The sequence below is a fragment of the Andrena cerasifolii genome, chromosome 12 (genome assembly GCF_050908995.1).
Source record: "Andrena cerasifolii isolate SP2316 chromosome 12, iyAndCera1_principal, whole genome shotgun sequence".
NCBI lineage: Eukaryota > Metazoa > Arthropoda > Insecta > Hymenoptera > Andrenidae > Andrena > Andrena cerasifolii.
In genome coordinates, this window is record NC_135129.1 from 1,093,782 (window position 1) to 1,106,548 (window position 12,767).

General features: G+C 37.6%; 2 protein-coding genes across 4 annotated transcripts in view; one reads left to right on the plus strand and one right to left on the minus strand.

The window, feature by feature from the left end:
* LOC143375455 (tubulin monoglutamylase TTLL4) overlaps positions 1–12,767 on the minus strand; it is a 507,564-nt gene that overhangs the window by 400,994 nt on the left and 93,803 nt on the right. The gene's annotated exons all lie outside the window — the stretch shown is intronic.
* LOC143375342 (uncharacterized) lies at positions 5,133–5,772 on the plus strand. The gene has a single exon (XM_076824342.1). The coding sequence runs from the start codon at positions 5,284–5,286 to the stop codon at positions 5,770–5,772; it is 489 nt and encodes a 162-aa protein (XP_076680457.1). The 5' UTR covers positions 5,133–5,283.

The window sequence follows — 12,767 nt, forward strand, 5'->3', positions numbered from 1 at the left end:
CAGGATTGCCTCAGGATGATCGTGTATACTAGATCCCTAGACACAATAGGCGATGATGCTGACAATTGAGCATCAGTCGGGTATCCATTATTGAAAGAGAAACGTTTATATTTTTCGTGGGGGGTAAAAGTTTCTGAAAAGTGCATGAAACAGTTGAATATTGTAGCGAAGGTATGTTACAAAGTATTATTTTGATATAATTTATCGTTAAATATGTGCGTTCTTGATTATTCAACAATAGTTTACCGACAAAATTACTTTCTTCTTAGTATAATTCTCAATTTCTTGTCGGAACATGTGTGTACGTAATATGGAACATTCCGAGTAACATAGATGAAGTTGTTAATGACGACGACGACGATGATGCGAAATGCTTATTTTGCAATGGTAATAATAAAAATAATGACAATGAAAAGCAGACCCAATGTATCGCTGCTTTCAGTGGGCACACGAGGAATGTGGAGCTTCCGACGTATTATTCACGTGCCCAACGTGTAGGAAACGCAAAAAGCAGGAATTAAAAAAATGATGTATATTTATTTATTTGTATCTTCTACTTAATAAATCTTTATTTTTAGTAAAAAAAAAGTAAAGATTTTTGAGTTTCCTTTACAAATTTCTTAGGTGTTCCATATTAGGACCCATTTTTTCGAACGGCCGATTTTCATTCTTTTCAGTTTTTTAAATATAATTGCAGAACAATTGGATTTTTTTACATTTGACGATGTAAATATGATTATGCATTAGTTCCTTCGTCCCCACATGTCAATTTTATTAAAAAAAAAATTCCCCTACTTTTGACAAGCTTTTGAAATCAGATGTTCCATATTACCTGCCTTTACCCTAAGGTTGGAATTATTTTATCAGTACTTGAATTAGATGGTGAATAACCTATTATGATATTTTAGCTGAGAAATTAATTTTATTAGGTCACGTGTCCCCAAGGAGCCCCTTTTCCCAGCGTGAAGAAAATTTGATATTATTCTGCTTGGTGAAACGTGCGTACTATTACAGTAGCGTACAAAAAAGTTGCCACTTTTTCGAACCACCCTACATCTATTATTTTTCAATATCAACTCAAAACTGCAGTATGTGTCTAATACAGGGTAGATGCACCATTTGTGGCCACTTTAAGGTATTGTACCAGTTTTGGCCATTTCTTAAAAAATATAATATTTTTCCGTGTAAGAAATAAATGTAACTTATATTCCTGGCGGTATACTAAATAGAATATTTATGATGTGAAATTCTCCACATAATAATTATCTGCGAGCAATTTAAAAATAAGATAATTATGCACATGGCCAAAAATAGTGCAATGACCACAAACGGTACATTTACCCTATATATTCTGAAAGAGAATTAAAAGCTGTATAAAACTCAGTTACAGTTGAATTTATTTAACTAACAATCAAAAATCGTAGATAACATTAAACAAGATAACACACTTTTAACATTAATAAAAAAAATCTAATATTTTGTGGGGGCACCTTCTTTGTCGGCCCAAAAAATTTATTGCCGCGTTCAATGTCATATAACACGTTTGTTTTTCAGTTAAATAAATTCAACTTAAACTGGGTGTTATACAGCTTTAAATTCTCCATTAAAATATGCATATTAAACACACCACAGTCCCAAATGTGTGCTAAAAAATAACAAAAAGAGAACAAATCGAAAAAGTGATAATTTTTTTTGTCCGCTAGTGTATATTAGGAGGTGGTGGAATTACACTACATCGCAGGAACGAATTAATGGTACAGAGAAACGAAAATTTATGCACATGTGGCACGTGCCTGTTAATTTTTATTTAAATAAAAATTTCGAATAACGAATAAAAGTTAAAAAAAAAATTCTCGTCATGTGTATTTAAATAATTTTTTTATTTTGTTAATGGTTGAGCACCAACACACAGGGGAAAAAACATAGGCTTGCGATGGAAAAACTTTTTTCAATATTTTGCCTGTTTTTTTAACATTTTTGGGTGCTGAATTTGAAAAAACACAATAGAAATTTCATTTTTCATTGGTAATTTCGTACAATCGCATATTATAATGTAAAAACGTCAGAAGAAATTGTGAAAAAAACTCTATGCGATGGAGCAAATCTGAGGCTATTCTTGCATTTAGAAATAGAAATTTTCATAAAACCAGCACACATTTTTTAACAAGTTTTTATGACCCTCAATTTTGCAGCGCTGTGAAATCGCTCGTTTCTTTGGTCAGAGGAACCTGGCTTCGCATAAACAGTTTCGTTTGTTATGTAGTCTACCAACGGTTATCGCAATTATATGGATGTAAATATTGGTTGCCCCCATTTGAGGGAGCATTCTGCATTTAAAAATCTGTCTCCGTAAGAGGGCATTTAGAAATAGTCGTTTGCTGTTTTATTTAATGTGACTTTTAGCCGTATAAATACGTTTCATTATCGAATGATTTCCTCTGGCATTTCGGTATATTAGGCATAAGAAATTTTCCATGATTCCCAAAACTGGCTCATTGTCAGTCTCGTATTTCCTAAGTCGATCTCCTTTCATCCATGGTATGTGTATTCGAGAGATATAAGTTTCTTGGTAAAGACACTTAAAATGTCTTTATTGCCGAAATGTAAATAATAAGTTTATAATAAATACGAACGTATAATTTTGTTAAAACTGCTCTTAAAACATAAGTACCGTCTACCACTTCGTGTTAGTCCTTTTCTATACGAACCTGATACCGAAGATCTTAAAATTTATTTATAATTTCCTTGAGAAATGTATTGAAAGAATCTTACTTCACTGCCAAGTAAGATATAGATAATAAATATTGTAAATGTTATTATGTAAACTGGTAACTTATTTGTAAATTGTATCCTACATAAATTACACGTAGGTGTACTGAATTTGGTATATAAACCACGTCTGGTTTAAAGCGATAAATAAATAAAAAGAATAAGAATTCTATAGTAAGATTAAATTTAACCGTATACGTTTATTATTCATGGTCGTAGATTGCCCACCTACATTTGTTAAAATATTGACCAATGTTCACGTTATTACTATTGCTACTATACTATTACTAGCACTGTGCTGCCTATGAAATGTTTAAATTATTTCTTCCATCCCTGACCAAGTATAAATTCGAATGTTACTGTATCTTATCCCTTTGAATTTGCCTCAGCAACTGCTTTCATATGACATGAGTAACAAAAAATATAGATCCGTTTAGAATCTTAAGGGTCACCTTCGTTCTTCAAAAAATATTGTAAATGTAAAAGATTTATATGACTAATTGCGTTGCTCATAAAAAGTCATGTAACCTTTCCTCGTATCAGACATCATGCGTTAGATTTACCATTCTATATATCTTTAATTATAATCATCTGTATAGTATAAACTATAAATGCAGCTGTATTCTGTACCGTGGTATAATGTGTTAGATCGGTGAAAAATCTCGTTCACTTTACTCCATCAAAGTCTTCATTAAACGAACAAATATATTACATGTTTTCTTAATCAAAATATTGACTATGCAAAACCTTTTGCCACTCTCCTGGTAAAAGTGCAAGTAGGTAAAAATAAATATTCCCATACACTTAAAATTACCTAACAGTTCGCGAACGAACTTCTCCATTTAAACAGCAAGTTACCAAACGCATCAACAGGTCGAGTAGAGTAACCCACCTGATTCGGAAGACGAACAGGTTGTCAGAGAAAAAGTACCCCCTCTGAAAAACTTGTTAATTCGTCAGCTACAGAGGGGATCCGGAGATGTGCCTAAGTAAAAGGGAAAGCGGGGAAGAAAGGCGGCAAAAAATCGTACTTTTTAATCGTGGGTTATAACGCACGCTCGAGGGTGTGCGAGGAGTCGCTGCAGGGATGCGGGCGAAGGCTCCTCGAGGGGGAAAAAAAAGCAGGCCTGAAGCGTAGTTAATGACTCCGAGGGGTGTCATGCCTGTCTCGGCGCGTCTAGACGCTCGACCCTAAATCTCTCGAGCACCGTGGGGTAATGCAGCAAGAAGGAGAGCGTTATTGCCGCGAGTTAATTACTGCAACTTACAACCCCCAGCGCCAACTTGTTGATTCGAACGTCGCCAGCACCACTTATGCGCCGTGCATTCTTCGTGCCCACTGTTACGCCTAATTGGACAAATTAATCCTTCCGCGAATGCCGTAAACATGCCGCGCAAAAACGAAATGTAGGCCGCCGCTATCCGTGCGGCGTAGGATGTTAGAAGATCTTGTTGATGTAGATTCGACTCGGTCCGGTTGACCAGGAAGCTGTAAACTATTCCATCGCAGACGTACGATTAAAATAATGAACCGGACTCATTAAATATTCAGAGTGATCGTCATTAATTCGATTTCGCTGCATGCACTTCTCATACCTTTCGTGGCAAGGTCAGCTACGCTCCCTTTACTAAAGTTATTAATCCCTCTTCGTTCTTTACGATCATTTTTTTACTATAGGTACCTAGTATCGTGTTAATTAAGCTTGCGCTTGGAATGTTTATGAAGGGAGTTTTATACTTTAACAAACGTTACGCGCGATCTCAGGGAGAGGAAGGAGGGTGCACGTGTTCACGGATAAGTCCAATTCTGCGCCCTATAGGTCGACGTAACGAGTCGAAACCTGTCGCAACAGGTTCGAGCTAGTCGATCCCCGAGATGGGTGAATATCCACCCTTTTGATCGCGGCTGTGCGTGGGTAAAAGCGGCGAAAGAACCCCGGCGGCTTCTCCTCTCGGTGGAAACCGGAGAGGAGTCCTTTGGAAAGGAAGGATCCACCGAGAGGAAGGGTCTACGAGCGAGGGGGTGATCACGGGGGTGGGTAGAAGAGTACCGTACAGGTCAGGGTGGTAGGTTGGATTAGTGTCGGAGTGTATCAGAGGGAGGGAGAAAAGCGGCAGATGGTCGGCGTGGATCCTGACGTGGGAAGCTCCGAATTCTCCAAGTTCCCACAGCCAGAGTGCACCTGCCCTCCCCACTCTGTCACCCCGTGCTGCTCGGCCGGGCCTATATAAGGCCCGGGGTTGCACGTCTAAGGCATCATTCGCTCACTAGCGCCTCGATCCAAAGCACCTCAAAAGCATTGCGCTACGCATCCCCTCGCTCTCTCCTCTTGATATTTCGGAGCAGCCTTTGCCAAACGCTCTCCCCGAAGATCAAGTTCGAACGACGTTGCCGCGTAGATCGGTTTGATTCAAGCCCTTCTGTATATACGGTCGTGCAGCGCGCCTTTAAAACCGGTTCAGTGCCTTGAGTTTCGAGCCGCCGAGAGCCAGCAAAGGACGAGCACAGCAAAGATGGCCGCCACCACTGCCAACCACGTGTTCGATTACGAGAACGAGTTGAACGACAATCTGTACAACCTGAAGATGTCTGGCAAGAGTACCGCGAAGAGCATGCGGGTCAGGCGGGCGTTGAAGCCGATCCTGCGGCTGCTGAAGAAGAAGACTAGCCGCGGCAAACACGGCAAGGATCAGAAGGCGGTGCCCCAGGCGGAGGTCTACACCGAGGAGGTCGACAACCAGAACAACGCCAACGAGGCCCTTGAGAGGCGGCTTCTGGCCGATCTTCAGGACGCCGAGGAAGGAGCTGCCATCACCGTGTGCCTCGACGGACAAATGACAGTGGTACCGGTTGTACCTGGTCAGTGCTACGTGCCCGTTCATTTCGCGCACACCCACGCGGGGGACTTCTACTGGACGACCCTGAGCATGGCCGACAGTGACCTGTGCTACAAGGAGCGCGCTTTCTCGCAGCACCAAACGCCCGAGATGCAAGTGGCGTGAGCAACCGGGCGGAGGACCCACGGGGGACCCGACGGACGTCATCTACCTCACGCGGAGTATTGGAATCCAACGCTCCCAGAATTCCACGAGACTCGGAAGCAGCTGAGAACAGTTCCTCGTCGTGCCTTGACGCGACGAAGACTCGACGAAGGAGGAGAAAGCGTTCGAGCTTCCGGGGAAGGGGGCCCAGAGACCGGCGCCAACAACGCCGGTTGACATTCGCACGCGAAGAAGCTACCGAAGAGATAGCTCGGTCCTGAGAATACGGACGTGGACTGTCGTCCTGTCAGACTGCATTTAGATAAGATTCTCTCGAAACTGTGATACATAGATTTTAGTTTACTATCGCCTCGTAACTGATCAGTTATTCGATGAGAATGGGATTGTGGAGTTTCTCCCGTACTGCGTGTACATTGGCTCAATGATCAGTTAAAGAGAGTTCGATGATTGAGAAGTTTTTTTTATTATTATTTTTTTGTCAACATTTTTCTTTTGATATTGTGGCGCTGGAGAGTTGGTCACAATTGTGATATCTGTACCTACTAGGTTAATTGTTGTAATGTATACATTGTGATATTGGCTTTAATGTTGTCGGCGCGATCCGGCAAGCCTTCCTACTGTCTTCCAATTTGTTAAGAAAATAAATTTACTTTTAACCATATATGCATCTATTTCATTAGCAACACCCTTCCTCGTTAGTACTTAAGTGCCTTAATTATAATTAGCGTAGTACGAAATATTCTTTTTTGCAATCGTTATTGCCTTTTCATAAATTTATTCGAATAATTCCATAAAGAGATATTCAGAAGAAGCCTCTTTGGAAAAATTCGTTCGTTCCAACCACAATTCACCTGCAATCTTTGGAAATCGTTAGCCCATCGTAACCAGCAATTCTTTTGACAAAGGGTTTCGAGTCCCTGAAAGGGGACTATACATTCATACCTGAAACTAGTTTGAGAAAACCTTAGGGGTCTTTTCAGCCCCTCAGCCTGTTGAGAAAAGATTCGAAAAAAACTCTTAAGAATATCCGTTTTACCGAGGCTGAGAAAGTGTTGTTCGTGTATGCGTTAGAATTCCACAGTAACATCGGACAAAACTTTCCACGCCGAGATTACTTGAAACTCGAGGGTCGAAAAGTTTCCCACGATACGAACTTTTCTAGAAACGTTCACTGTGCCTTGAAAAGTTCTCTCTTTCTTTATATGCAGAACAGTTTTATTCGGGAAACAAAATTAATTATTGGCAACAATTTCCATATTTAATCCCATGCTTTATTGACTACCACAATATAAATATCTCGAAGTCTGAATAAATGTCATAAATAAACTAGTATTGGTAGAAACCTTCCCCTTTTTGAACATTTCCATTTAATTACCTATCCTTATATAATTAATCCACGCACACGCTAATGATCCACCACGTGGGACAAAACAGGTTCCTTACATAATGCTAAATTAACTCATTATCTCCTTCCACCTTATCTGTAAATTGCATTTTCACAAATTACAATGCAGAATATTACACTTCATTTTAAAATCACACTCACAATCAGAGATAACGGATAAAAGAAGAAGTCCTACAAAACCTGACTTAATGAAATAAATCGTGCCTACTTTTTAAACATACAATGAAAATTATTATTCGATTAATTCAGCTTAATTTTAATTCGAACTTCAAACACAATAAAATGGGGTACTTGTATACGAAGGAGGCTGACACTATGCGATGGCTCACTGGAAAGAAAAAAGTTAGTTTATTTAAAGGTACAGTTCGAATGGGATAGCAGAATGTGCGCACGTGTTGCCCATATGTGACAACGGCACATGTCCGTCAAGGTAAGGGTGCATGAATTCACATGATTTTTCCACGGCCAGTGGGGGTAGTCGACCCTCCAGCTCTAAAAGCAACAAAAGATTGCGGTATGCACAGCGCTCGTGTATCAAATAATAATTCAATAATATGTAGGGTGAATCATTTGGGGGTTGGCTCGCCGATAGGGTTAACTCTATTCTCTATCTCTTTTATGGTCAGCCGACCATGAGTGTCCGAGCGGACATTGAATGCGATGCCCCCTCAGCAAGAATAAAGGGGCAAATGTTCTGTTAAAAGTGAAAGCAGTGCAAGCCAGAAAGCTATCCACGAAATATAATTAACCGAGATAAAATCATCTACTTCTCTTTAACGTAATTTTTACTCTCTCGCTCCTTCTTAATTGCAATTTTTGTGCTCGACTTAATTATAAATTGCGATTTTGTAGCGACGTATGATAAATATGGCGCGGCGCACGGTTTATTGTTAATCTGCTTTTTATTGAAAAAAGGTAGAGTCTCCCAGAAACAGGTAGGTAAGGAAGACTGTTGTACCTCGGGCATAGTGTACCTTGAAACATTGTCTATTACTGGATAGTGGTGCTATATAAACAATTGAAACTCATTACAGGTTGTAGAGAATGCCGCTAGGTAAACGGAAGTTCTATTTGTCTGTGGTGTAATACGTGTGTGTAGTGAAATGAACAAATTTTTAAGCGACAGAAGTAAATTTTTCGTTTCTGTAATTTTATTATTTAATAAGGACATTAAATTGTAACTGTGACCAGTATTACATACATTGTACTCTACATCTCCTGGTGAATAAATAAATATGCTTATTTCAATAGTTTTAGTGAACATCTAAATTTTGCAGACATATTGGTATAAATGTGCACCCTCTTGTACCTTGGAACACACAATATCCTGTACCATGGAACATGGTCCAAGTACACGATGCCTTTTTTTATTTGTTTTTTTTTCGAATAATTGTGCCACGACGTAAAGAGGGTGTTAAGAGGGCTCCAATTGATCCAGATGTTCTGAAGAACGCTGTTCAAGCAGTTATGGCTCGTCCAGCGACTAAAATATCAATTAGGGAAGCATGCAAAGTCTAATGTTAAATTAACCACTTTGTCAAGACTACTGGCAAAATTCAGGAACTCAGGAACTCAGGAAGCGCAACTTTTGATTATAAACCAAAATTTGACAGTGTTCGAAAGTACAAGAGGTTGTGTTCCGTGGTACATGACCATGTTGTACCATGCAACATTTTACACGGCACTGACATTATAATTTTTTACTTTCAATATCACTGTAAAACACAAAAATAATTATAGAACGTTGTAAAGGAGTTTTCAATAATCATCATCATCGCTTATTAATTAAAAAATATTTTAACCAAAAAATAAATAAAAGTAAAATGTAAAAAGTGTTCCATGGTACAACAGTCTCCCCTACTACTTACCATCCATGTAAGAGTAAAACAAATTTAAAGTCAATATTCTTAAAACGACATTAAATTCTATATAAACAGATTTTATATGCGCGTAATGCAAAAGCTGTTTCTTTTGTACAAGCTTAAGAAGTCAATTTTATTTCATATTTGTTATTTCTATTCTGTTTACAGAATGTTGTTTTGATGACTTTATAGAATTAATGAATAGTTGGAAAATTTTAAGAATTGATCAGCAGTGAGCGTAATTTTGCTAAAAACTGAATATGCAAAAAAATTAAATAATGTCGTTAACAGAATTATACAACTCTCTCTCCATGATATTTTACTTCAGATGTGCGATTTACTGAGCGCACTTTCATTAATTAAAATCGAGTGGGAAACCTAATGAACATATACGCAGTGCGTGTATAAATTATCATATTATACAGACGGTTTCGACATATGGAATTAAATCAGGCACAATCTCTTCTCGTCGATAAAATTATTAAATAGTATTACCGAAGTATATTTTAACTGCAAAAATTCGATTCGCCAAAATAAACACTACTGCACTTTCCTCCTAATTTTATACATAATTGTATGCAAAAAAAAATATTCTGCTAGTAAGATTGTTATAGAAGTACAAAATACTGTTTCATAAAACCAGATGATTTTTCAATGTTCTTAATTCGAAAGGCGAGCAGGACGATGAGCGCCTGGGGGGTAGGCAACCCTTCGTACAACCTTGTATTATATAGACGCGACGAGCATCAAATCAAATGTAAACGAAATCTCCAGGAGGAAGATAGAGACCTCATCGAACATGGGGTGCAATTATGATTCTCTTACATATCCAATTCTTATTATCAATCAAAAGGTAAAAACTGTTTTAATTCTCATACGTGCGAGAGTAAAAAGAATCATTTACGTATTTGCTTTTCGATTTGTCGATTATATTTGCAAATGTACAGGATGTGACAACATTGATGACGAACGATTCTTTGTGTAAAAATAAATCGAAAGCGGCGAATGAACTTTTTTTTTATACAAAACTTCAATTACGAAAAAATGAAATTTGAAAACCCGACGATTCTGCGCGCACGTGACTAACAAGGAAAATCACCCAGTTAACAGTCTCCAATTTTTATGAAATTTTCAAAATCTTCTGCACGACTTATTTTGCCTACTAACATTCGTGTTCAAGGAATAAAAACAGTGCTCAAGCCTGGAGATAGGGCATCTATTTACAATTAGTTGAATATATCAGAAACCAATGGAGATAGAAAAAAATATTGAATATGAAAAATGCTTGGTATTTCATAAGCAATAAGACAGCCTGATTAAAAATCTAATTCAGTCATAGGTGGCACCATTGTAGCCTGCCAAAACGCTTTTTTTTAAGGATGTGTCGGACGAACAATATTAGACAAAAGTATATGAAACTTGAAATACTTGAATATCTACGTCTTACGCATAGTAAATCTAGATGTAAGGAACTCGAACAACAGTTGGAGTCTTATTTTTACTCCCAGGAAGGTATTTTTCACTTTACAAATGCTTTCTCAAGTATTATTTGCTATACTTTTGGCAGGGAAAATGCCCTGAATTCACAATTTTCTCAAGTTATAATTTATTTCTTTAAAACGGTGTAGTGAAAACAATTGAAACTTGGCAGAGATTTTCATCTATCCATATACTACGTGTAAAAAAAAAATGAAAACATTGGTACTATTTCTTCAACATTTTTTCAGCCGTTTTATCTGTCAAGGTCGTCTCTTTCCATAAGAGTACATGTAAAATCAGTGAAAATTAAAATCGTTATAACTCAGCAATCATTTAGTGTATTTGTTTAAAAAAATTTGAGCACATCAGGAAGATTAGAAAGAACAATCTCACAAATTTTCATCATCTTGGTACCATTTTGAAGATAGGTCCAACACATCCTTAAATATTTCTCATGGATCAAATTCGTGTTAGCTGGAAACTGGCCAACCTAAACGACAGATTATGCAAATAAACTCACTTTTTCTCAATTTTCCGATGAAGGAGGAAAATACAGCATATTTGGAATGTTGTTGGTAACTTGGAATACCGAAGTATCTAATACACTACTAACGCTTTTTAATTTGTAACACCGTAGATAATAAGGGCTAATGCCCTGTTCACTAATGACATTTGTGGATGAACCGCCAATTTTACATTTTCGACTAACAAGGGGAGGACACCATATGATAGACATCGATTTTGATGAGCCTTGGCACGATGGATCTATGTCCAAAATAAGTGAATAGGTGTCCGAGCGTTTCAGCCAATAGACCTTAATAATAGAGATATTTATATGTAAATTATTAAAAATTTCATAGTGGCCGTGGGGTTTTAGTGGGTAAAAACCTCGCAACTACCCTGGCGCCCGCGGGGAATTCCCTTCTGGAGGCGTCAGGGTGCCTTTTGATGATATCTTCACGTTAAAAAAAACTTTTTTTTATAAATTATTTTTTTTTATAATTTCTTTTTTTTAACTTGGGGAAATCTTAAAACGGCACCCCAACTCCTCCAGAGGGGAATCCCCCGGGGGCGTCAGGGCAGTGTGGGATTTTTACCCACTAAACCCCCACGGCCACTATGAAATTTTTAATAATTTCCATGTAAATATCTCTGTTATTAAGGCCCATTGGCAGAAACCCTTGGACACCTATTTACTTATTTTCGACATAGATCCATCGTGCCAAGGCTCATCAAATTCGATGCCTATCACATGGTGTCCTCCCCTTGTTAGTCTGCAGAGGAAGAAAACGTCAATCTGAAAAACTTTTTCAGCGCGTATTCAATCCTCCCAATCATGGTTAAAATATGTCAAAACTTTACAGTTAAACACTTAATCTACTCATTTGCATGTTCCTTCTATGGTTCCGTGTCAGTTTTGCGATAATTTCGAGAATACAAAGCGTGACATGGAATTTTAGGTTTCAATGCCATGTTGCTAATTCGGAATACCGAAGGTGAAGGTAATTTGGAATAGGTGTTCCAAAGCTTAGCGATGCTTTTGATTCACACGTAATGGCTACCGCCGCGTGAACGCACTGGGTGACACAGGAAATTATATCTGTAATTACTGCAAGTAAATTTTAAGATTTTGAATTTATATTTACATAAAATTGTTCGTTCATTGTGATTTCTTACCCTGATTAAATTATAAAATAAACTAATTTTATTATCTACGTGTTTTCTTTCAGTTTATAAAGTGAAGGTAAATTGGAAAGCCGTATTCCAAATTACCTGCACGTTAACGAAATCCATACTTCTTGTCATTTTTCGTTCAAACCAAAGTTTCAGTTACTTTTTCTCTTTTATTATTAATGAGACTATGAAGTATGAAAGTTTATTAGTTTCCCTATGACATTATGCAGTTTTATTTGTTCTCATCCTCTAACATAATTTTTTATTCGTCTTGAACAAACTGCTATTCCAAATATACTGCACTTTCTCTACTCCTCAGTCCGTTAATTTTGTCCAAGTTTTTAGTTTGTTCTTGTAACTCAATTTCAACTCACTTCCACAAATCCAATCGACTTGAAACTTTGCAGGCGTACGTACTTCTGCTGACAATACCAAATCTTGAAAAACTCACCCCTTCGGGGGTGAAAAAATTGCATTCCTTAAAATTTTAAACCAATTCCACAAACTCAATCGACTTGAAACTTGATAGAATTATATACAATTATTTGTAATTGGTTAAAAATAAATTTTAATTT

Bases quoted from the DNA above. Each gene is read 5' to 3' on its own strand.
- LOC143375342 (XM_076824342.1), top strand. From the start codon at position 5,284: ATGGCCGCCACCACTGCCAACCACGTGTTCGATTACGAGAACGAGTTG.